Below are 22412 nucleotides of genomic sequence, written 5' to 3'. Positions count from 1 at the left end.
CTTTGCTTTGCTGATCATGGTGCCTAATGCTTCAGAAACTGGAAAAGAAAGCTGCCATTTCATTTTGAATTTCCTTTCCTTTTTTTTTTTTCTTTTTTCATTCAGTGCTGGGGATCAAACCTGGGACCAGGTACATGCTAGACAAATGCTGTACCAGTGAGCAAGCCATTTCTTTTCCCTAACAGTATCTTTTAAAGAAGAAATTCTTTAATTTTTGCAGAAATCCAATTCATCGTTTTTATTTTGCATTTTGTGTTTTCATAACCTATTTAATTGTTGCTTAACCCAAGTGTACTCAGGTTTTCTTCCAGGTTTTAGTTTAGAAATTTTATAGTTTTGTTTCTTTCATTTGGTCTTGACCCATTTTAAAGAGGCAAGGGATTTTGAGTATCAAACTAAAATGTTTCTTAGCCAGGTATGGTGTCACACTCCTGTAATCCCAGCTACTTGGGGGTTGAGGGAAACTGAAGCAGGAGAATCACAAATTTGAGGCCAGTCTGAGCAACTTAGTGAGACCGTGTTCCAAAGTAAATAAATTAATTAAAGGGCTGGGGATGTAGCTAAGTGATAGAGCACCATTGGTTTTAATCCCCAGTACCTTAAAACAAAACAAATCCAAAAAAACCTAAAATGTGCTTTAGAAGATAGTTTGAAACCCACATCATTGCACAAATTTGTAGAGGAACAAAATTTGTCTGTATTCTCTTCCTCCCAACCAGTTAAACCAAGGGAGATACAGGTAGAATTATTAGTTATCATTTCAATGAAGTTGCTGCTGGAAGCCTGAAAATCTCTTCTTTTCATCATTGTAACTTATATTATGTTCCCTTTTTTCATTATTTTCTTTCTTTATTCTTTCCTTCCTTCCCTTCTTTCTTTTTTTGATGGGGTGGTGGGGAAGAGGGGCTGGGGATTGAACTTCCCCGGATGATGAGCTACATCTCTGGTCCTTTGCCGGGTTTCTGTTCCCGCGACTAAAAGGCTCAGGGGTCACTCTAGTTAAACTGGGCTGACTGGGCTGCACGAAATAACCACACAAGAGACACAAATACCTTTTTCTTTGGGGTCGCTGTGATGGCTCCTCTGACCTTAAGGGTCTGCAGAAAGAGAGTGAGAGAAAGAGAGCACGCCCTGCCCCCTTTTATTGAGAAGCTATTCAAATGGGGCAAGGGGTCAGGTTTCAGGGGCTGAGTCTATCTTCATGATGTCCATTGTCAGCAGGTTGACTGACACCTGGGTAGGCCACACCCAAGGGCACAGTAAGAGGAGGGGACACACACAAGGCACTTCCATGGAACATTCTATCCTAAACAGGGCAAGGGGTTATATTACAAAGGAACAGGTGAGCGTAGCTTCACGCATGGGGCTGTAGCAAGACACACCCATTACTGTAACTGAGCGCCTCAGCACCCAGCTGGGGAGTGTAACTCAGTCACCCATAAGGTTGACCTCCCACAGTCCTTTTCAGTTTTTATTTTGAGACAGGATCTTAATACATTGTACAGACTGATATTGAACTTGCTATCCTCCTGTGTCAGCCTCCAGAGTAGCTAGGATTATGGATGTGAACCACCCTACCTAGTTATTTATTTCATTTCTAAAATTGATTTTTTGTGTCTGTTAATTTTAAGGCTCAAACATTTTATATCTTAACTTTTCTGCTTGTGTCATTGTTCTCTGATAGGGATGTATTAAAAACCGTCCTTTTATGACATGGTGCATTAATTTTTTAAAGTTTTTATTTACACATTGAGATACTGTGATGTTTACTGCTAAGAAGTTATGATAAGTATATTTAGAAATTATTCCTTTATTGTAATTGAATGTCCCTCTTTATATTTTGAGGCATTGATTCTAAATAGCTTGATATTATTGCAATGACAGTTTTTTAAGGTTATATTAGACTGGTAAATATTTTTTCACCATTATAGGTGTCTCTTCTAAGCAATATATAGTTGGATTTTTTCTGTTAAAATGCCACACATAAACCAGGCATGGTGATGCAAGCCTGTAATCCCAGTAGCACCGGAGGCTAAGGCAGAAGAATCACAAGTTCAAAGCCAGCCTAATAATCAAAGCATTAAGCAATTTAGCTAGACCCTGTCTCAAAAAAAAAAAAAAAAAAAAAAAAAGCACTGTAGATGTGGCTCAGTGACTAAGCACTCCTGGTTTTAATCCCTAGTACCAAACCAAACCAAACCAACCAAACAAACAAAAAACCATATAAGCCAGGCAGGTGGCATAGCCTGTATCCTGGTGACTCAGGAGGCTGAGACAGGAGGATGGTGAGTTCAAGACCAATCTCAACAACCTCTCCCTTGAAATAAAACATAAAAAAGGCTGGGTATGTAGCTCAGTGGCAAAGTGCCCTTGGGATCAATCCCCAGTACCTAAATAAATAAATAAAATAAACAAAATAAATACCACATGAAAAATCTCAGATGTTTTACTTGAAAAAACTGTGATTTTGTTAAATCACAGGTAATCTGTGTTAGCTCTTTATTGCTGTGATAAAATTGCTGAGAAAACAACTTAGAGGAGAGATGATTTATTTAGCTCATAGTTTCAGAGGTTTTAGTTCATGGTTGATTGGCTTCTTGATTTGGGCTGAGACAAGGCAGAACATTATGGCAGAATGAACTGGCAAAAGGAAAGGAACTCACCTCATGGCAGCCAGGAACACAGAGGGAGTGGGAGAAAGGGGCCTGGGAAAAGAAATACCCTTCCAGGGTACACCCCCAGTGACCTACTTCTTTTAATGTGGCCCCCTCCTACAATTTCTACCACTTCCCCATAATGCCATCAAAATTTGAATTCATCAGTGCATTAATCCATTGAGGTTAGAACCCTCACAATACAATCACTTCCCAAGAGTCCCACATTTGAATGTTGCTGTACTGGGGAATAGTTGTCAACACATGAGCCTTTGGAAGACACTCTAGATCCAAACCATAACAAACTCAAATTTGCCACTGTATTTCATTTTCATTGTCTTGTATTCCACTTTCCATGTACTTAAAAAAATCAGTATAATCATGGTCCAAGCATTTGAACTATGATCATCCTTTTTTTGTACTGGGGGTTGAACTCAGGGACACTCAACCACTGAGCCACATTCCCACTAAAATTTTGTATTTTATTTAGAGACAGGGTCTCACTGACTTGCTTAGTACCTCACCATTGCTGAGACTGACTTTGAACTTGAGATCCTCCTGTCTCAGCCTTCTGAGCTGGTGGGATTACAGGTATGCCCCACTGCTCCTGGCTATGATCATTCTTTCATTGATATTTAGTTAAGTTTAAATTCTAGGTTGAGAGTTATTTTTCCTCAGTGCTCTGATGATATAGCTCCCTAATATTTTTCACCATGAAATCAATTTAATGGTCCTTTTTAGTATTAAAAATTAAATACCATTTACCAGAATTAAGTCTGCCTTTCTGCCTTCCTGGGATGGTGGGGGAGATGCTGCTGAAAAACTGAGCCTCTTTTACAGAAATAGACTCAAGAAAATAAAGAGAAAATAGGGTAACAAATGAGATTGTATCTCTGATTTTTTTACTTTCTCCTCACTAGCTTTTTAGAGATAGGTCTATCATATGAACTCTATGTGCACCTATGTATGTGAACTTTTCTTGTCCAGGAGGAAGTGATGTCAGGGGCTGTCATCATCAATATTAATGCTTTATTCGGGCACAAGTATTTTTTTTTTTTATGAAAAAGTGGGTGGGGGCTTTGGTTATAGTCAGGGGAAAAAACATTCATGGATCATGCAGATTGTTTCATTTACTCACCACTAAACAGTTTGAAGGACTTCGATATGAAGAGCCAAGTCTATGAAGTGAAGGATTCCCAAGAGATTTACAATTTGGGTAGGACTCACAAGCATCTATAGGCCGACTAGTTTCTTGAAGTGTCTATAAGCAGAATGAAGTCTATATGTTCTTATATGACTGAGTTTTTTTTTTTTTACTTTTTTTTATTGGTTGTTCACAACATTACAAAGCTCTTGACGTATCATATTTCATACATTAGATTGAAGTGGGTTATGAACTCCCAATTTTTACCCCAAATGCAGATTGCAGAATCACGTCGGTTACACATCCACAATTTTACATAATGCCCTATTAGTAACTGTTGTATTCTGCTACTATGACTGAGTTTTGATCATCTTTCTTTTCTAATAACTTCCATGGTCTGGCTGGCCTTCTGAATGTACCCAATACTGCCTGGCTTCAGATCTATAATGTGAGCTTTCTTCCTTTTCTTATTTATTTTTATATTTTTTTGGTACTGGGGATTGAACTCAGGGACACTCAACCACTGAGCCACATTCCCAGCCCTATTTTCTATTTTATTTAGAGACGGAGTATCATTAAGTTGCTAAGCCCCTGTTGCTAGATCCTACCTCATGCCTACCGCCCCCCCTGCCACTCCCCGTTAGCTGCTGGGATTATAGGCATCTAAGTTTTTTTTTTTTTTTAACTTGTTTATCTTCTTTTATATCAATGTTTGGAACTCAAAATGAACTTTCTTTTTCCTCATTAGGTATTCAAATTTCTGTTAAAAAATGAAATAGAATGTTAAGAAATGTTAAGAGCATATATCTAGTTTTGTGAAACTTTTATCTGAATTTATGTATGTGTGTCTTGGGTCATAGCATACTATTGTAGTGGCACCCTCTCCTCCACAAAAAAAATCTTAACTAAGCTTCTCCAGAAATCTTCACCATAATTGATTTTAAGTCTATAAGCAAAAAAGAGTCTCTACAAAAAAGTTCAATGTAGTTAAACTTCCTATTTTCCTGTTGCTCTATTTCACTTGGCTACTGGCCAGGAAGAAATTAGCACTCCAGGTGCTGAACGCCCCTTCACTTGTTTTTCACAAACATGTATTCAGTATAGTAGTTTGTAGAAATGTGTAAACGAGGCCACTGGCCTTGAGCTGGAGCTTCACAGAGAAGTCTACATTTCTAAGATAAGAGAAGTTATCAACTGGGCTCCAGGGTAACAGCTGGCAGGGGGAGGAAAGCAAGGGGAGAAGAAGCTCTCCCCTTCTCAGGTGTTGTCCTTGAAGGGTTAACTTGCCCAGAACAGTGAAAGAAAAAGCTGTTTTTATGTGAACTTCTGCAGACTGTGAACTTTTGTGCCCTTCCCTTTACATGCTGGGTATAAAATTCTGAAACTACCTAAACTCAGGGTTCAGGGGATTAATTGATTACAGCAAAAGCTGTGCCCTCTGAACCTGGCTGTAGCAAAACAAAACAAAACTGTTTCCTGCTATCTTTGGTGCCATGCCTCATCTGTCCCTACAACAATATTTTTTATTGTGAATTGTGTAAAAAAAAAACTGATGAAAGACATTTGTTAGAGTATGGTGTTGTGTTTTATGGTTTTATCTCTACAGACACCATTTTGTGTGTGTGTGTGTGTGTGTGTGTGTGTGTGTGTGTTCATTTTCTTCATTGTGTTGTCCAGGCTGGTCTTGAATTCCTGGGCTCAAGTACACTAATAGTTGGGACTATAGGTGTGCACTGTGCCAAGCTTAAAATCAATTTGGTTTTAAATAAATACTGCTTGATTACAGACTATAATTATCAAGAAAACCAGTTTTTAAAAAATGACAATACATGGATTAACATACTTAACTCAATCACTGACAATACATGGATTAACATACTTAACTCAATGAGTGATTGCTTCTTCGAAATTGACTTTGAATTACAAATTTTTATACATAGCTGCGTTACACTGTGGATAGGTGAAAGTCTTAGCAAACTTGATTACTGTTTTCAGTGCTCTTAGTTAAGTCTCTTAAGCTAAATTTAAATTTCCCTGTAAGAGAATTATATTTAGATTATCTCAGAGGTGTGAATATTAAAGAAATCTAACAGTACTTTGAAAATAGTACAGCAGTATCATTTTCTTAATTTCTCTCCCATTGTTGTTGAACTGTATTGATATATGGATATTTGCAAGCTTAGTGATTTCCACTGTTAAATTTGACCCATGTAGAAATCAAGAACATATCAAATTATTATAACTTGGATTAAATCATGTTTGTTTAATGATAGATACTAAAGAAAGACTATTATGCCTCTTCCAGATATTATGGAAAGTAATCCAGTTTTGGTTTATGAACCATTGAATCCTTGATATATAATCTGTTGGCTAGGGTAAGCTATCAATAGATATGGAGTTATGGGAGATCTAAGTTTTTCCTTCTAGGGGTAATATATTTTATGGTCTCTAGTAAAGGCAAAATTCTCGAAATATTTGTCGATGGCAATGTTTAAAATTTTGTGGAGTAATATCGTAATATAGTTGTGATTCTAAGTGACTTCATGGTGAGAAATGAAAACATGGGTTTTTAAGTGACATTTAAATGTTCTTTCCATCTTTGAAGAACACTTTTCATAGCCGATTATATCAAAATAATTTAATGTTCCCATGGAAATGAAAGCTTGCAATAAAGGACCTTTTGAGCCTCTTCCAAAGCAAGTGTTGATATCAAACAAAAACAAAAACTAATATGCACAACTTAGAGAAAATGTGTACGTGTCTTTAAAAAGTAGGAATATATATGCAAAGAAAGGTCAGAGATAAAAAACGTAAGAAAAATAATAAAGAATATATTAGGACAGGAAAATACTGAAAATTATGTGTTTATTTTGTAAATGTGTGTTTATTTTAAAATTGTCTTTAAGGGTACAGAATATCCTTGTTTAACTTGTACCCCCATTGTCTAGCACATTGGTACACAGCTGGCAATCTTCAAATGTTTCCTAAATGAACTGATGGGGGCATAAGTTTAGAAAGGAAAACCTAAGTCACATCTCTCTCAGAAGATAAAGATTTTCTCTTTTCAATCCTTATCTGAATGGGTATCTCTGATTCACTGACATTTATTAGTTGACCAAGTTCTTCCAAGTTTCAAAGCCCTCTAGAATCACCCTGTGGCGCCACCATCCGGAGCTGCAAAGAATCTTCGGACTTAAAACCACCGCCCTGGGTGGGTTCACGTTCTTTACGCTCCTCCGCGTTCGTTTTCGGAGGTCCCCTGAACGCACGCGCTTGTGATGGGACGCTAGCCTACAAGAGACTACAATTCCCAGAAGGCCGTGCCACAAGAAAAAAAAAGTCCCGCTTTGAAGGGGGGGGCGGGAGGAAGGAAAGCTCGCGAGAGAACAAGGTTCAGGCGGCTGCGCGAAGTGGGTGGAGGGGGGTGGAGAGAGTGAGGAGGAAGAGGAGGAGGTGCTGTCCCACAATACCAGGCGGGAGGGCGGGTAGGCGGTTTGTATCCGGGCTGTGAGGTGCTCCGAGCCTCGGCGGACCTTGCTGCCTCTGTCTCTTTAACGCGAGAGGAAGCGATGCAGAGGGGTGGAAAATGGCAGAGCTGCAGATGTTACTAGAGGAGGAGATTCCATCTGGCAAGAGGGCTCTGATAGAGAGTTACCAAAACCTGACCCGGGTGGCGGACTACTGTGAAAACAACTACATACAGGTGAGGAGCGCGGGCGGGCGGGCAGCGGGCGCTGGCCCGGCCGAGGACCCGCCGCCGGCCGCCGGAGTGACCAGCCCACTGGGCGGGGTGGGGAGCTGCCCTAACCTCAGCCGCTGCCTCAACTCCAGCCCTAGCCGTAGCCCCAGTCCCAGCCCTGCTGGGCAGAGGGCAAGTGGCCGGGCTGAGGGAGCGGCTGCGATACAGGAAGTGGCTGTGGGGATGGAAGCCGACCCGAGGGGTGGGAGAAAATGGGCGAGGGAGCCGGGAACCCGCCGGCGGCGCAGTCCGGCGCCCCCCTGGCGTCCGCCTCCCTGAGGGCTCGGCCCCCGGCCGCCTCCCGTCCGACGGGCGTGCGTCCTGGAGACCCCAGCTGCCGCCCTCCGCCTCTGCGCCCCGAGACGGTTCTGGGACCGGGAGAGGGGAGAGGAAAGGGCAGGGAGAAGCGGCCAAAGACAGAGGAAAAGCGGGGTGTGTATCCGACGAGGGTGCGGTGGGGGCGATTATGTCAGTTCAGCCCGGAGGGTGTGTCTTTTATTTATTTATTTTTTTTTAAAGAAAATTTGTCATGAGTCACTTTACACGGACCTCCCCGAGGAGAGAAGGAAGCGGGTGTGGGGAGTGAGGGAGGGCGTTTGCGAGAAGTTAATCTTAAAATTCCTTTAATTGAAGGTTAGTAAATCTGTTGGTCCTTTTGCAAGTCGGGGTTTTCCCCCCTTCTCATCATTTTCACTTCCGCCTTACGATGATGTATTCTCGTTATAAAGCATCAAGTATTCCTAACTATTAGGATAAATGACTTAAATCTTCTGTCTTCCTCCCCAAAGTTTTTGAGCTGTTAGCTTCGTGAGTAACTTAAAATAGAGAGGTGTCCTCTCCGGCTGCTTATTTTCTGAGGTTTCTCTTTCTGATCGAAGTAAATGTATAGAATTATGAATCCAAATAGATTTCCAAACATATTTAGTTATTCTTTGAACCACAATGCAAAATACCTGCTATTGTTATTTTATCAGAAAATTCTTGGAACCTTAGCTATGACAGACGCTTGTTTTTATTTTTGTGACTGGAAGTGAATTGTGTGGTAGTTTGATTTGTAGATCTTTATGTAAACTAACAGTTCGCAGTAGAAGCAAATAAAGTAGCAGAGTCCTTTGTGTCATTATAATGGCATCAAAATTCGTTTTTTAAGGAAAGACCAACCTTGGTTTGAAAGGTTGGGGTTATTGCAGTTTTGATCTAAAGTATTTATAGAAGTGCCTCCCATGTGATTATCATTTTTAAGAACCAGTAGTTTCTGTTGGCGAATGCATTTCCTCTTTATTTTTAGAGGAAGATAACTGTTTTCAGAATATTTTGAATATTTCTGTTTCCATATTAGTGACATTGTATCTTCAGTAACACTACTAGGAATTTCTCTTCATGACTTTTTTCAAGCTTTTACTTTAGGAATTCTACTGATAAGTAAACTTGTTGAATGCCTGCTATGCCTACTATTTTACTTGTTTTTGCAAACTTTATATTTGGCCTTTTCAGTCTTGAAGAAATGTGGATGTAGTTTGCAAATAGAAAAGTGATCTTTTAGTTTATTGGTATTAGAAATGTGCCATTCTCCATTCAACTTAACTTGAAAAGCCTTGCAGTTGAGGTGAACCTTAATTTGCTGAAAGTTTGAAAGGTTCTGAAAGGGCAAACATGGGAAGTTAAATTGCTCTCATTTTAGAAAAGTTATTTCTTTGTAGAAGTCAGCAGATAAGTACTTCATTAAGGGTGCCTCCTTGTTTTGCATATTGGGAAATCTGACAAGTTTATGGTGTGGTAATGCTGCATGTTGGCAACTGTTGGTAACTATAACATGTTTTAACCTGTCTGTTGACTGTTTATTTTTCATATAGTTGTAGGCTGCAGTACTTTTTTCCCCCTCACTCAGGCACCTTTCCTTTTCTCCTCCTGCTGTTAACATGTAACTTAGAAGCACTTTAAAACTTAAATGATAATATCCTTGATTAATAGAAGTTATTTCTCATGTGTCACTAAAAATGTTGACATGGTGCCAAGAATTACTGTCAGTGGCCCCAGACTTTTTTTGGTGATTCTAAACCTGAATTATTCTGATCTGACTGGGGAGTAAGGAAATGAAATTCACACACAGCAATGATTATTGCACTACCTTTAAACTTTGGGCTTTATGATCCATGTCACTAGTTGCCTTCCTAAGGGGCTTGGAGAGGGTCAGGTTCAGACAAGCTCAGAAAATGATGTGGATGTTCTTGTGGTACGTAGTGCTGCTGACACTGGTACTGTGAATGAGGAACAAATAGTATTAGAAATATCCATTTGGATGTCTACTGAGGTCTTTCTATATCCTTTCTGTGATTATGATTGGGTTGTAAATAAATATAGACAAATATACCTCCTTTTAGAGAAAGTATATAATCACTTATGTTTTGAGAATTTAAAAAAAAATACTCAGTTAAATTATTGGTTGGATGATTTTTGTCTTGAGAATTCATTTTAATTGGGCATTTTGGGTCTTTGGGTTTCATTGACTCTTAATTATTAAATTATAATACTAATAGCAGAATTTCTCAATATTCCACTGTTCTTAAAAAGGACAGGGATTTAAAGTTATGAGGAAAATAGTATTAAAAGTAGAAGGTTTTTATGTAGACAAGTAGAGAATTCTTTGCCATTTACATATATTTTTTTCAATATATTTTTTGGTTGTAGGTGGACACACAGTACCTTTATTTTATTATTTATTTTTATGTGGTGCTGAGGATCAAACTCAGTGCCTCACATGTGCAAGGCAAGCACTCCCCCCCCCCACTGAGCTATAACCCCAGCCACGACTTACATCTTTTTGATATCACATTGATTTTTTTCTGTTAGATTATGTCAAGTACAGTTATTCCTTAACCTGAACACATTTAGCTAATTTTCTTTGCTCCACTTTAGAGTTCTTAGTCCCTTTGCTATGAAAACTATTTTGGGGAATAGGAGGGAAAGAAAGCTAAGTGAAGTGGAATAGAAATTGTTTAAGAAAGGCTTCCCAGGAAGCAGATTGCTGTATTGGATAAGAACAAAATGTCTTCCATACAGTTTAACTTTTTAATTTAATATGTCTGACTGGAATTCCACCAACAAGAGCATCATCTGGGTTAACAAGTATGTTCTAATCATTAGTCATATTATTACTGTGAGCTAGGTAGTTTTGCTTACTTTACTCAACTCACATGACATTTACTTAGTTATGTGCATTTGATTTTGGAATGCAGGTAATTTTTGAGCAGGACCATTTTGGAGTTGGTAAAAGCTTCCCTTTCAGATATTGTACAGTGTATGTCAGTTTATAAATTGTCACTTATATGTTTCTCCTTCACCCTTTCTTTTTCTGTTTGGAAACTAAATCTTTTTTGCCCAGCCTGATCTTATACTCTTGGGTTTAAGTGAATTTCCTGCTTCATCCTTCCTAGTAGCTGAAGACTATGGTGTGTGTGTGTGTGTGTGTGTGTGTGTGTGTGTGTGTAAGAGAGAGAGGGAGAAATGTTGCCCCTTTCTCTCCTTTAAAAAAATTTTTTTTTCGGGGAGTACTGGGGATTGAACTCAGCAGCACTCAACCACGGAGCCACATCCACAGAGCCCTATTTTGTAATTTATTTAGAAATAGAGTATCACCGAGTTGCTCAGTGCCTTACTTTTGCTGAGGCTGTCTTTGAACTTGAGAAAGTTTGTCTCAGCCTCCCAAACCACTGGGATTACAGGTATACATCAGGTGCCCACCTGTTTTTAAATTTTTGTTGACAAATCAATTATCTAGGTTTAGAGACATTGAATATCTAGCCTAAAGTTTAACAGTTTGTATGAAACAGTGCCTGGAATCAAACCCAGATTTTCAGTTTTCCAAATTCTAAATTCCTTTTAATAAATCCTAAATAGTGTGCTTATTGTAATATAGGGGATTTAAAAAATAAGAAGAGGATAATAGAGAACAGCAGGGGTAATAATATAATCAGTCATTTCTTTAATTTTGGAAAGCAGGTAAGTGATCATTAGTAATTGGATGTAGGACTCCCTAGGATGCCAAAGTCCCTGGATGTTAAGTCCCTTATATGAATCAATGTAGTATTTGTATATAATCATCACACATCCTTCCATATGCTTTTAATCATTTCTTGATTATTTACAATACAGAATACAATGTAAATGATTTGTGATTATACTGTACAGGGAATAATGACAAGAAAAAAAATCTGTACATGTTTGGTACAGATATAGGTCCCCCTCCTCCCCAGGTTATTTTGGATCAGGGTTTGGTCTACTCTTTGGTGGCTGAACCCATAGGTAAGAAGGGCCAACTGTAATTGATACTATTTATTGAGTACCTAATCTGTCACAGCAGATATTTATACTAATCCTTACAAACTCTCCATGATAGGAGTGCTCTCCCACAGATGAGGAACTTAGAATTTGGAAAATTCAATAAATTTTGTTTGGTCATATGGTTAGTAACTGGCAGACAGGATTTCTGTCTAATTCTGACAGACTCCAGAGATTATGCTTTTTTCATGTCACATTGTTTCCAGACAAATGAGTCTAGAACTCAGATTAGTTCAGCAATGTCATGGAGTAAATAGATTCTTGGTCAAGTCTGGCAACCTAACAACTTTAAGTTGCAAATATAACAAAGTTTGTAATTTGGAGACTTACTTGTAAGATCTCCAAATGATGAAAGTGTTGACTGTAGGAATTGAAGGCTAGTTTTTCACTGAGCCCCATGGATTTTTTTTCTTTCTATGCGTCTCTGCTTGTTTTTTCCCTATTCTGATTCATTTGTAATTAGGTAAGAAAATTTGTAGAATTAGAAATTAACAAAAAGTCGTGTGTGTGTTTATATATATATAATATATATTTTTTCATATGTATATATTTGTGTGTATATGTGTGCGCGCGTTGGGCATTGAACCCCAGGGCCATGTGCATGCCAGGCAAGCACTCTACCAACTGAACTGTATCCCCAGTCCTTAAAATATTTTTGATAGTTCTGATTTCCATACACATTGGATTTGAGGAAGGGGTCAAAATGATTGAGGAGATTAGGACACACAGGCAAGTTAGAATACTTAGGATTGCTCTTTGGAGTTTGAGTAAAGCAGTGAATACCAAAGTTAAGAGGTGCAATGGGATATGTAAATGAAGTAAACAGGGGTTTAGTTAATTTTATAGAAGATCCTCAGGTAATTGTTAAAATGACACATACCATGTTTCAACATGTTTATTAATGCTGTTGTCAATCATCAAACTGGCTTGGGTAGAGCAGGATATGACCCAGCATATTACTTCTTAAGAAAGTCCATACCATGGGATATCTTATCGATTCTTGCTAGAAATACTCTCAAAGAATACTGAATTTATTTTTATAATTTTTTTAAACATTTATTTTTTAGTTGTAGGTGTACATAATATATTTTATTTTTACGTGATGCTGAGGATTAAACCCAGTGCCTCACGCATGCTAGGTGAGCACTATACCTCTGAGTCACAACCCCAAACCAAATACTGAATATTTTTTAGGGTATATATTATTTAGAAGTTTGCATAAAACTAATATTCTCTTTGTCCTTTTATAACTTTAATACCAATAAGAGTTTTACATATGGTACTTTAGTTTGTTTAAATCTTCCACGTCAGTGTGTTTCATTCTTTTGGAAAGTTGTTAGGAAATTGACACTTCTAATTCCTCTTAGGTGCTTCTGCTTTCTCCTGTTCATTTCTGATAGTTGAGATATATTCCTTGTGGTGGAAAAGAGATATTTGGGCAACTGAAGGTCTGGCTATTTATATTAAATTATCTTGCAGTAATTAGACATTTGTGAGTTAACAGTCAGTGTATCATTGCCGCAGTCTGGCTGGGCACAAATCATGAGCCACTCAAGCAGGAACAAATTTTATTTCTGAACTCCCCCAAACACCACACACCAACCTGAACTACCCTGGGAACTCTCCCAGAACATCACTGGGCTTGGAGCACATTCACTCTCGGAACCCAAGAGAACTCAGCAGGAACTCCAAAGTAGCCAGCCCCCAAGGCGGACAGTAAAGGTCTAATATACAATTGAATACACAGCCTGTTTCAATTCAGCATCATCCAGTCACAGCAGTTATAGACAGCTTAACTTAATATCATCATCTTAATGGCTAGCCTTTCAACCATTACTTCTGGCAAAATGCCAGGGGCCGTTCCGACTGGGCTGTGGCTCTCAGCATATCATTCAGAAAGGAAGAGTGTACCCAGGCACTAATGACACATGCCTGTAATCTAAACTGTTTAGTTGGCTGAAACAGGAGGAATATAAGTACAGGGCCAGTCTGGACAACTTAGTGAGACTGTGTTAAAATAAAACAGTAAGAAAGTGCTGGGGATGTAGCTCAATGGTAAAGCATCCCTGGGTTCAATCTCCAGGACTACACACACCAAAAAAAAAAAAAAAAAAGGAAGAATGATAGTGCTAATATTGGAGAAAAGATTGAACCAAACAGCTTACGAAAATATAGTTCTATATAATACATGAAAATACTGTTATGAAAAGTAATGTTCACACCTAAGTGCTAATCTGAGAGCATTTAAAAAGTTTTGAAAGAGGCCATATTTTTTTAATGTCTTGTGTTGATTGTAATTTTTAAATTTTATTTATTTATTTTTGGGGGTATTGGGATTGAACTCGGGGGCACTCAACCACTGAGCCACATCCCCAGCCCTATTTTGTATTTTATTTAGAGACAAGGTCTCACTGAGTTGCTTAGCGCCTTGCTTTTTGCTGAGGCTGGCTTTTAACTAGCAATCCTCCTGTCTCAGCCTTCTGGGCCACTGGGATTGCAGGTGTGCTCCACTGTGCCCAGCTTTGTTGATTATAATTTTTTGAAGTTGTGATCTGATTTAAAAAAAAATAATAGTCAAACCCCCAAACTACAGATTTCTTAAATCTTAATATTATATTAATAAGACATCAAGCTATAAAATTAGGGATTTTTTTAAAAAAAGTACATCACCGAGAAAAGATACTAGGAAAATAGCAATTATTGGATTTTGTTTTAAAAGGAAGTAGCTGAGTGGGTTTTTTTTTTTTTTTTTTTTGGGTAGTGGTAGTCCAGTGGAATTGAACTTAGGGACACTTGACTACTGAGCCACAGTCCCCAGCCCTATTTTGTATTTTATTTAGAGATAGGACCTGACTCAGTTGCTTAGCACCTCATGTTTGCTGAGGCTGGCTTTGAACTCACAATCCTCCTGCCACAGCCTCCCAAGCCACTGGGATTATAGGTGTGCACCACTGCACAGCTGTAGTTGGTCCAAGTTGATTATTTTAACAGTAAATGTCTATTTAGATGTGGAGATTATTTTCTAGTGCTACCAGTGCATAGACTCAAATAAGTATTTTAATTTTAAATCTACTAACATTCTCCATTAATAAAATAAAACTTTCTCAGAAGTGGTTGGTAGTTAATCAGTGTTTGTGAAGAAAATCTGAAAGCAAAATAAACAAAACATCCCAAGGAAGATAATGTGTATTTGTTATTAAATGTATTCTAAATTTTATATGCATCTGTACTTAGCACATTTCTTACACAGGAACTGTTTGTGGAATTGAGTTTTTATATTGACTAAAGAATACTGGTAGGAACATTTCAAGTATAGCTTTAAGTGGAAGGAAACTTTATATCTTATTTTAGTGCTCTTCATTCATATACCATAAATATATATATATTCTACCATATAGAAAAAGAAACTTCTTAGTTTCTAATATTAACAGCCTAAGGTTTATAATAAATATTTATTTTAAGATAAAAGTAGTAGAGAGTGTGTATGGGTGCCATTTTAACATTTTGGTTGCCACCCAGGAGTGGGCTTTTAGCTTATAGCCTAGTAATGCCATTATTTTTTGTCAGACTATTTTTTCACTTATCATAAACTATTTGAAAATTTTCTTCCCTTTTGATATCTCTTTTCTTTTTTGTCTTTTATTTTTTATTTTTTTTAGTTGTAGTTGGACAAAATATCTTTATCTTATTTGTTTATTTTTATGTGGTACTGAGGATCCAACCCAGGGCCTTGCGGCGAGCTCTCTATTGTTGAGCCACAACCCAGCCCTCTTGTCTTTTATTTTATAGAGAAAACAGACTTTATAAGACTTATAATTCCCTATCAATAAATCTCCAAACCTATGTAAATAAGGCATTCTTGCTTATCCTATTCTACTTCCTTGTTATAATGGAGAAAAGGTGTCCTTCCTCCTAGCAAGGGTCAATCTTTTTTTTCTTTGCTCTGGGTTCCATCCTCTCTTAACCTTTCCAGAAACCTTACACTTTATTTTTCTTTCTTTTTTTAGGGAAGGGGAGCTTTACCACTTAGCTATACCCCCACTTCTTTTTATTTTTTGTTTTGAGACAGGTTCTAAGTTGTGAGGGTCTTGCTCAGTTGTTGAGGCTGGCCTTGAACTTGTGGTATTGCTGCCTCAGACTCTCAGATTGCTGGGATTATAGGCACATGCCACTGTGCCCTGTGAGAAACCTTACACTTCTTACATCTTTTCTCTACTGAATTTTTGCAGTCCAAATTGAAACGTTTCAAGTCTCTCCCATATTGGGAAACTCTTTTGACTTCATATGCCCATCTAGTTGACTTAACCAGTTGTATTAAAACTATTGTCAATATCTTCCCTCCTTCCTTTCCTCATTTTGCTTTCACTCTTTAGCTTGCTTTATTTGGTTTGTCATCTCCATTGCTTCATAAAATTATGCTCAGTATCTTCTGTGTTGCAAAATTCATAGAATACTTTTTAAATTCTCATCTTGCTTGTCTTCTCAGCATCATTTCACATAGTTAGGCATTCAACATTCTTCAGTTATCCTCCTGCCTCAGTCTCACATAACTGAAATTATAGGCATACCCCATTGTGCCATGTTCCCTCTTATTTTGAAAAGTTAATTATTGAGCTTCTTTGATACCTTTATTTCCTTGCCCTTTGTTTTCCTTTAAGTATTAAAGTAGTTTTATATGGGCTTTTTTCTTTACATGTCACCTTAAATTGTTTTACTTATTCCCATTTGAATCTTGAGGTTATATCTGTCTTACACTTAAGTTTAGATCCATATGTCCAAACACCTGCTTATGACACCTTTTTATTTGAACGTGGGTGCCCTAGACTGAAGATGCTAGAAATTGTACTCATCACCTCCCCGCACATCTTTTACTTCCTATCTAGCTACTCACTCACCTACTGGAAACTTATGCATCATTCTCGACTCCTCCATTGTACTTCCCTATTTTTTCATCCTTCTCCCCACTAATTTATTACCACTAATTCATATGTTATAGCTCTTGTTGTTTTCTTCTTCTTAAATGACTCTAAAATTTGCCTATTCCATTCCACTGTACCACCCATTACAAAGCATTATCTGTTGTTTAGGCAGCTGTAGAGTTTCCTAACTGTCCTCTTTATATCACCACATCTCCTTCTGATCCATTTCCCACACTGAACTCCTGTGTAGTGCTGAAGTTTTTTTTCAAAATAGATATCCATCATTTTACTTCCCTGCTTAAAAAATCCTTTAGTGAGGGCTAGGCAAGTGCTCTACCACTGAGCCACCACCCAGCCCCTGGATGTAACTTTTGAACTGAGATTTGGAGGGCCGAGAAAGCATCTTCCATGTGAAGATCTTAGGAAAAGGAAGTGTGAAGGCTCTAAGATGGGGAAAAACTTTTTTAAGGATAAAATGACTAGAGAGTAGTTAATGAGAACAAGAAGAGTACATGATAGAGTGGAGAGCTTATCAGGGGCCAGTTCACATATTGTGTGGCCATGGAAGGTTTTGGATTTTGTTCAAGGTGTGATGGGGTTATCATTGGAGTACTTGATGGAATACTTGATTTTTTTTTTTTCCCAAAGATCATTCAGGCTACTGAATGAAAAACAGGTTGAAGAGGAAGCAAGAACAGAATCAGTCAGCAGGGAGGATATATGTAGAGGGTATAATAATGACGAATTAGAAAAAGTGGATTTTTTTTGTTAAATATTTATTTATTAGTTGTAAATGAACATACAGTATCTTTATTTATTTTTATGTGGTGCTGAGGATTGAACCCAGTGCCTCACACATACGAAGCAAGCACTTTACCACTGAGGATGTGGAGATTGGGGAGCTGAATGTAGTGGTGTAGGCCTGTAATCTCATTGAATTAGGAGGCAGGGGCAGGAGAATGGGAAGTTCAAGGACAGTTTCAGCAATTTAGAAGGACCTCATCTCAAGATAAAAAATAAAAAGAACTGGGGATATAGCTTAGTGGTAGAGTACCCTGGGTTCAGAACAAGGGGGAAAAAGAAAGAATAAGGAAAAAAGAAGAAGAAAGATAAGAGATGGGAAAGCTCGTATAGAGGTGATGGTAGCAAGTAGTGGTAGATTATGAAATCCCTATTGCCTGGAATTGTCAAGGTAGGCTGTGACTCCTTGTTTTGTTTTAGTTTTTCCTAGAAAGAGAAGTGTTGGGATGGAGGTGCGGTTCAGTGATAGGGTGCCTTGCCTAGCATGTGTGAGACCTAGAGTTCACTCTCTTGGACAACCAATCAAACAAACATACACCTCAGAGAATCCTAAGCTGGCTTTACATTTTCTTCTCAGAAATGCTACATGGCACTTGGAATTGTTTAAAAGTAAAGTTACTCAATTCAACAAGCCTTACAAAAAGAAAAGAAAGAAAAGTGTTCAATTCTTTTGGAATTTGTTGAACTGAAGTAAAGGAGGATTCATTCGACAAATAGTTTTCAATGGCCTACTCTGTGGAAGGCTCTGCTAGGTACTGTGATGGGATGGTGTAATGTAGATATTATATATGATATAGTTATGCAGAAATCATTCTATTATGGATTATAAAGTCTAATCTAAGAAAAAGGAAATTCTTCTGTAGTATTTATATTTGAATGAAGGAATATTCTCTATAGAAGAAAAATAAAGCGGTATTTTTTAAAGGTTTATAATTTTAGTTTTGGCATTCAGAATTTTGCTTATGGAAAGAGAAAATGTCAAGCAGCTTTTTAAAAGAAATATCTAGATAATTAATATGTTCCTATAAAAGTTTCAAGTAGGGGCTGGGGATGTGGCTCAAGCGGTAGCACGCTCGCCTGGCATGCGTGCGGGCCGGGTTCGATCCTCAGCACCACATACCAACAAAGATGTTGTGTTCACTGAGAACTAAAAAATAAATATTAAAAAAAATTCTCTCTCTCTCTCTCTCTCTCTCTCTCTCCTCTCTCACTCTCTCTTTAAAAAAAAAAGTTTCAAGTAATACAGTTACATTAAAAACAGATCCTACCAGGTGCGTAGGATATGCACACTGTTGTAATCTTAGCAGCTCAATAGGCTGAGGCAAGATTGTTATGAGTTCAAAGCAAGCCCAAGCAACTTACTGAGACCCTGTCTCTAAAGAAACTATAAAAAGGACTGGGGATGAGTCTTAAGTGGTTAGGTGCCCCTGGGTTCAATTCTGGGAACCAAACCAAAACAAAACAAAACAAAAAACTCCTGAAATTCTCCTTTCTTCTTCCTGTACTTTATTTATCCTCTCTCCTTACAGGTGCTTATTTTATATCCTTGCGATTTGTGAAGAGAGGATGGGGTGGTTTAGGAAGATCCATCTTGCATTGGGGCATGATAGATGGGGAAGGGAGAGACTGTATGCATTCTGGACCTATAGAGGACTGTTACATTTGTCCAAATCTGAAGAATGTTTGTAGAGTTGAGACAGCTATAGTGAAATTTAAAAGGAAGGTAAGAGTCTGTTAACTTTGGTGAAAGATATATGAGTTCTCCACAGACAAACTCAAAGATGGCTTATTTTTCCTGTGTCTGTTCTTTCACCATAAAGCCTACAGAAGGTAATTTGCAGTCACAGAAGTGAATCTTAGAGACCCTTTCTTTTTCAGCTATTAGTACACAGTTGGTTCCTGACACTTTCCAGCTTTTACTCCTCCACAATGGTATTGATTGGCATAACAGTGGGTTGGAAAATAGGAATAAGACTTGACTGCTAGCTGGCTGTGTGGGCAGAAGTAGGGAGAGGGAGGAAGGAGAAGAAAGAGACTCCCGGGTCTCTGGCTATATACTATTATGACATGAGGTTGAGGTACAAGTTTCTTTTTCAAATATTTTCATTTCTGTCATAACCTATGTATTGGCATTTTCTTACATTTAGACTTTAATTTTTTTTTTTTTTTTTTTTTTTAGTTGTAGGTGGACACAGTATCTTTATTTATGTGGTGCTGAGGATTGAACCCAGGGCCTTACACATATAAGACGAGTGCTCTACTTCTGAGCTACAGCCCCAGCCCCATTTAGATTTTAACACTTTTTTTTTTTTTTTACAAATAATTTCAAAATATATGATGTATGTGGATTGAAAACTACTGCTCTTTGAAAGGAACTTTTAGATTTTTTTTTTTTTTTGGTACCAGGGATTATATTTAGGGGGGAACTCAAACCACTGAGCCACATCCCCAGCCCTTTTTTGTATTTTATTTAGAGACAGGGTCTCACTGAGTTGCTTAGTGCCTTGCTATTGCTGAGGCTGGCTTTAAGCTTGCGATCCTCCTGTCTCACCCTTCTGAGCTGCTGGGATTACAGGTGTGCACCACTGCTCCTGGCTGAATTTTAGAATTCTAAGGAACTTGTGTGTAGTGTTTGGGGGTGTCTCAGGAAAACTTCTGAAAGAACAGATTTAGCCAAGTCTTGAATTTAAAGGGTTGCTGGGAAAGAGAGGTTGGGAGGCATGGGGTTTAGGTATTAGGACCAGCAAGAGAGCAAGACATTTTTCACAGAGCTGTGAGTGGAGTCAGCTGCAAGAGAAGATGGTGGAAGAGATGAAGTCTCAATCGGAAATATACCTGACCTGCTATAGAAAATCAGTTCAGTGTTTCCCACATTTAAAAATAGAGAGAAATCATGTTTTAAATTTAACATTAGTAAGATGAAATCGTGTTTTTGCTGTATCCTGACATACTATGTTCCTTTGTTTAGACACATTTGGCATAATCAACAGAAACCATGCAATAAGTGGGTAAATACAGGAGAAATGAGTTATAGATCTGAATAAACCACTTTTTATATGAGCTAATTGTCATAATTTGGGGACTGCTTTGCATTAGTGGATTTGTTGTGTTTATTAATATATCATTGCATATAGAGTCACTTGTATCCAATTGAGTTGTGTGTTTTCTTCTATGTATTCTTACTCTTCTAGGCCCCTCATCCCCCAGCCTAAGAAAAAAAGAGAAGAAAAGCAGTATGGTACCATCTGTAAAAGTTCCATCACTCTTGGGGTTTTGTTTGGTGGGGAAGAGGTACAGTGTACTATAGAACAAACATAAGATACATTTATATCACTGAGAAGAATTGCAATAAATTGTTCCTTTTACAGTCAGAAGTTTTAGGAAAATGTTTGCTTTCTGAAGATGTTTTGATCTCATGGATACTGTGAATCATACAGTAATCTTGTTCCTTATTATTTGTGGATTCATAGAGATCAGAGCCAAACTTATGGCTTTACTTTATTAAGTAGTGCTCTTTGGTCTCTGTGGTCTGTGTTAACCTCTCACCTTTGTTTTATTATTTATTTATTTAGTTGTAATTGGACACAATATCTTTATTTTATTTATTTTTATGTGGTGCTGAGGATTGAACCCAGGGCCTTGCACATGCTAGGCAAGCGCTTTACCGCTGAGCCACAATTGCAGTCCATTACCTTTGTTTTATACTATTAGATATCTTTTTTCTTTTTAAAGAGAGAGTGAGAGAGGAGAGAGAGAGAGAGAGAGAATTTTTTAATATTTATTTTTTAGTTCTCGGCGGACACAACATCTTTGTTGGTATGTGGTGCTGAGGTTCGAACCCGGGCCGCCCGCCTGCCAGTCGAGCGCGCTACCGCTTGAGCCACATCCCCAGCCCTACTATTAGATATCTTGATTTTATTTTTTTCAGTGCTGTGGATTGAACCTGGGGCCTTGCATATGCTAGGCAAGTGCTCTACCATTGAGCTATGTCCCTATCCTGTTATCCTGATTTTTTTAATCTGTGTTTTTTTTTTTTCTGTTTTGTTTTATATTGTTTATACTAGTATTAGCTAAGCGTCCTACCCCAGACAAATGAAATCAGGGGAAGAGTTAGATTGGGTCCCAGGCTCTGGAATTGTTTTCCCTCCCTTCTGCCTATCTTTCCTTTTGACAGGGTCTTGCCGTCTTTTGCCCTGAACGACTAGGCTCAAGCCTAGTCTCTGCCTCCTGAATAGCTGGGACCACAGGTGCATGTAATCATGCCTGCCTAGAATTTTGTTTAGCTGTTGATGGACTTTTATTTTATTCATTTATTTGTGTGTGGTGCTGAGAATCGAACCCAGTGTCTCACACATGTGAGGCAAGCACTCTACCACTGAGTCAGAACCCCAGCCCATGCCTAGAATTTTTTGAAAGCTCATCAAGTGGTGCTGATGTCCAGCTGAGTTCCACCCCCTGGTGTGTGTGTGTGTGTGTGTGTGTGTTGTATTTTAGAATATTGTACTTGTAGAACTTAATAGTAGAAAACAAATAACCTGATTTAGAAGTGGGCAAAGGATCTGAATAGACAAAAGGCATAGATACATAAAAATGGCTAACAGGATATGAAAAGGTACTCAACATCATTAATCAAGAAAATGCAAATCAAAACTATTACAATATTACCTCACACCCATTAGGATAGCTATTATAAAAAAGTCAAAAGAATATCAAATGGTGGTAAGGATGTGGAAAAAATGAACAAACACCTGCACACTGTGGGTGGGTATGTGTACAATCATTATGAAAAACTGTATTGAGGTTCTTAAAGAAGGTAA

At 38.1% G+C, this 22412-nt stretch overlaps 1 protein-coding gene across 8 annotated transcripts in view; it reads left to right on the top strand.

Annotated features, from left to right (window-relative positions):
• Positions 1-7241: 7241 nt before the first annotated feature.
• The window catches only part of ABI1 (abl interactor 1), a 99874-nt gene continuing 84703 nt past the window's right edge, over positions 7242-22412 (top strand). For 6 of the 8 annotated variants that reach the window (XM_081298589.1, XM_081298585.1, XM_081298588.1 and 3 more), the window contains exon 1: positions 7242-7501. In XM_081298589.1, coding sequence (XP_081154715.1) covers positions 7385-7501 — 117 coding nt within the window. In that variant the 5' untranslated portion in view covers positions 7242-7384. The remainder of the gene's footprint in view (positions 7502-22412) is intronic. The other 2 variants (XM_081298584.1, XM_081298582.1) reach the window with 1 other exon arrangement.

The sequence above is a fragment of the Spermophilus citellus genome (assembly GCF_964194105.1).
Source record: "Spermophilus citellus genome assembly, chromosome: 6".
Taxonomy (NCBI): Eukaryota; Metazoa; Chordata; class Mammalia; order Rodentia; family Sciuridae; genus Spermophilus; species Spermophilus citellus.
The sequence above is the reverse complement of the archived record's forward strand: the minus strand, read 5'-3'. Positions and strand labels throughout refer to the sequence as shown.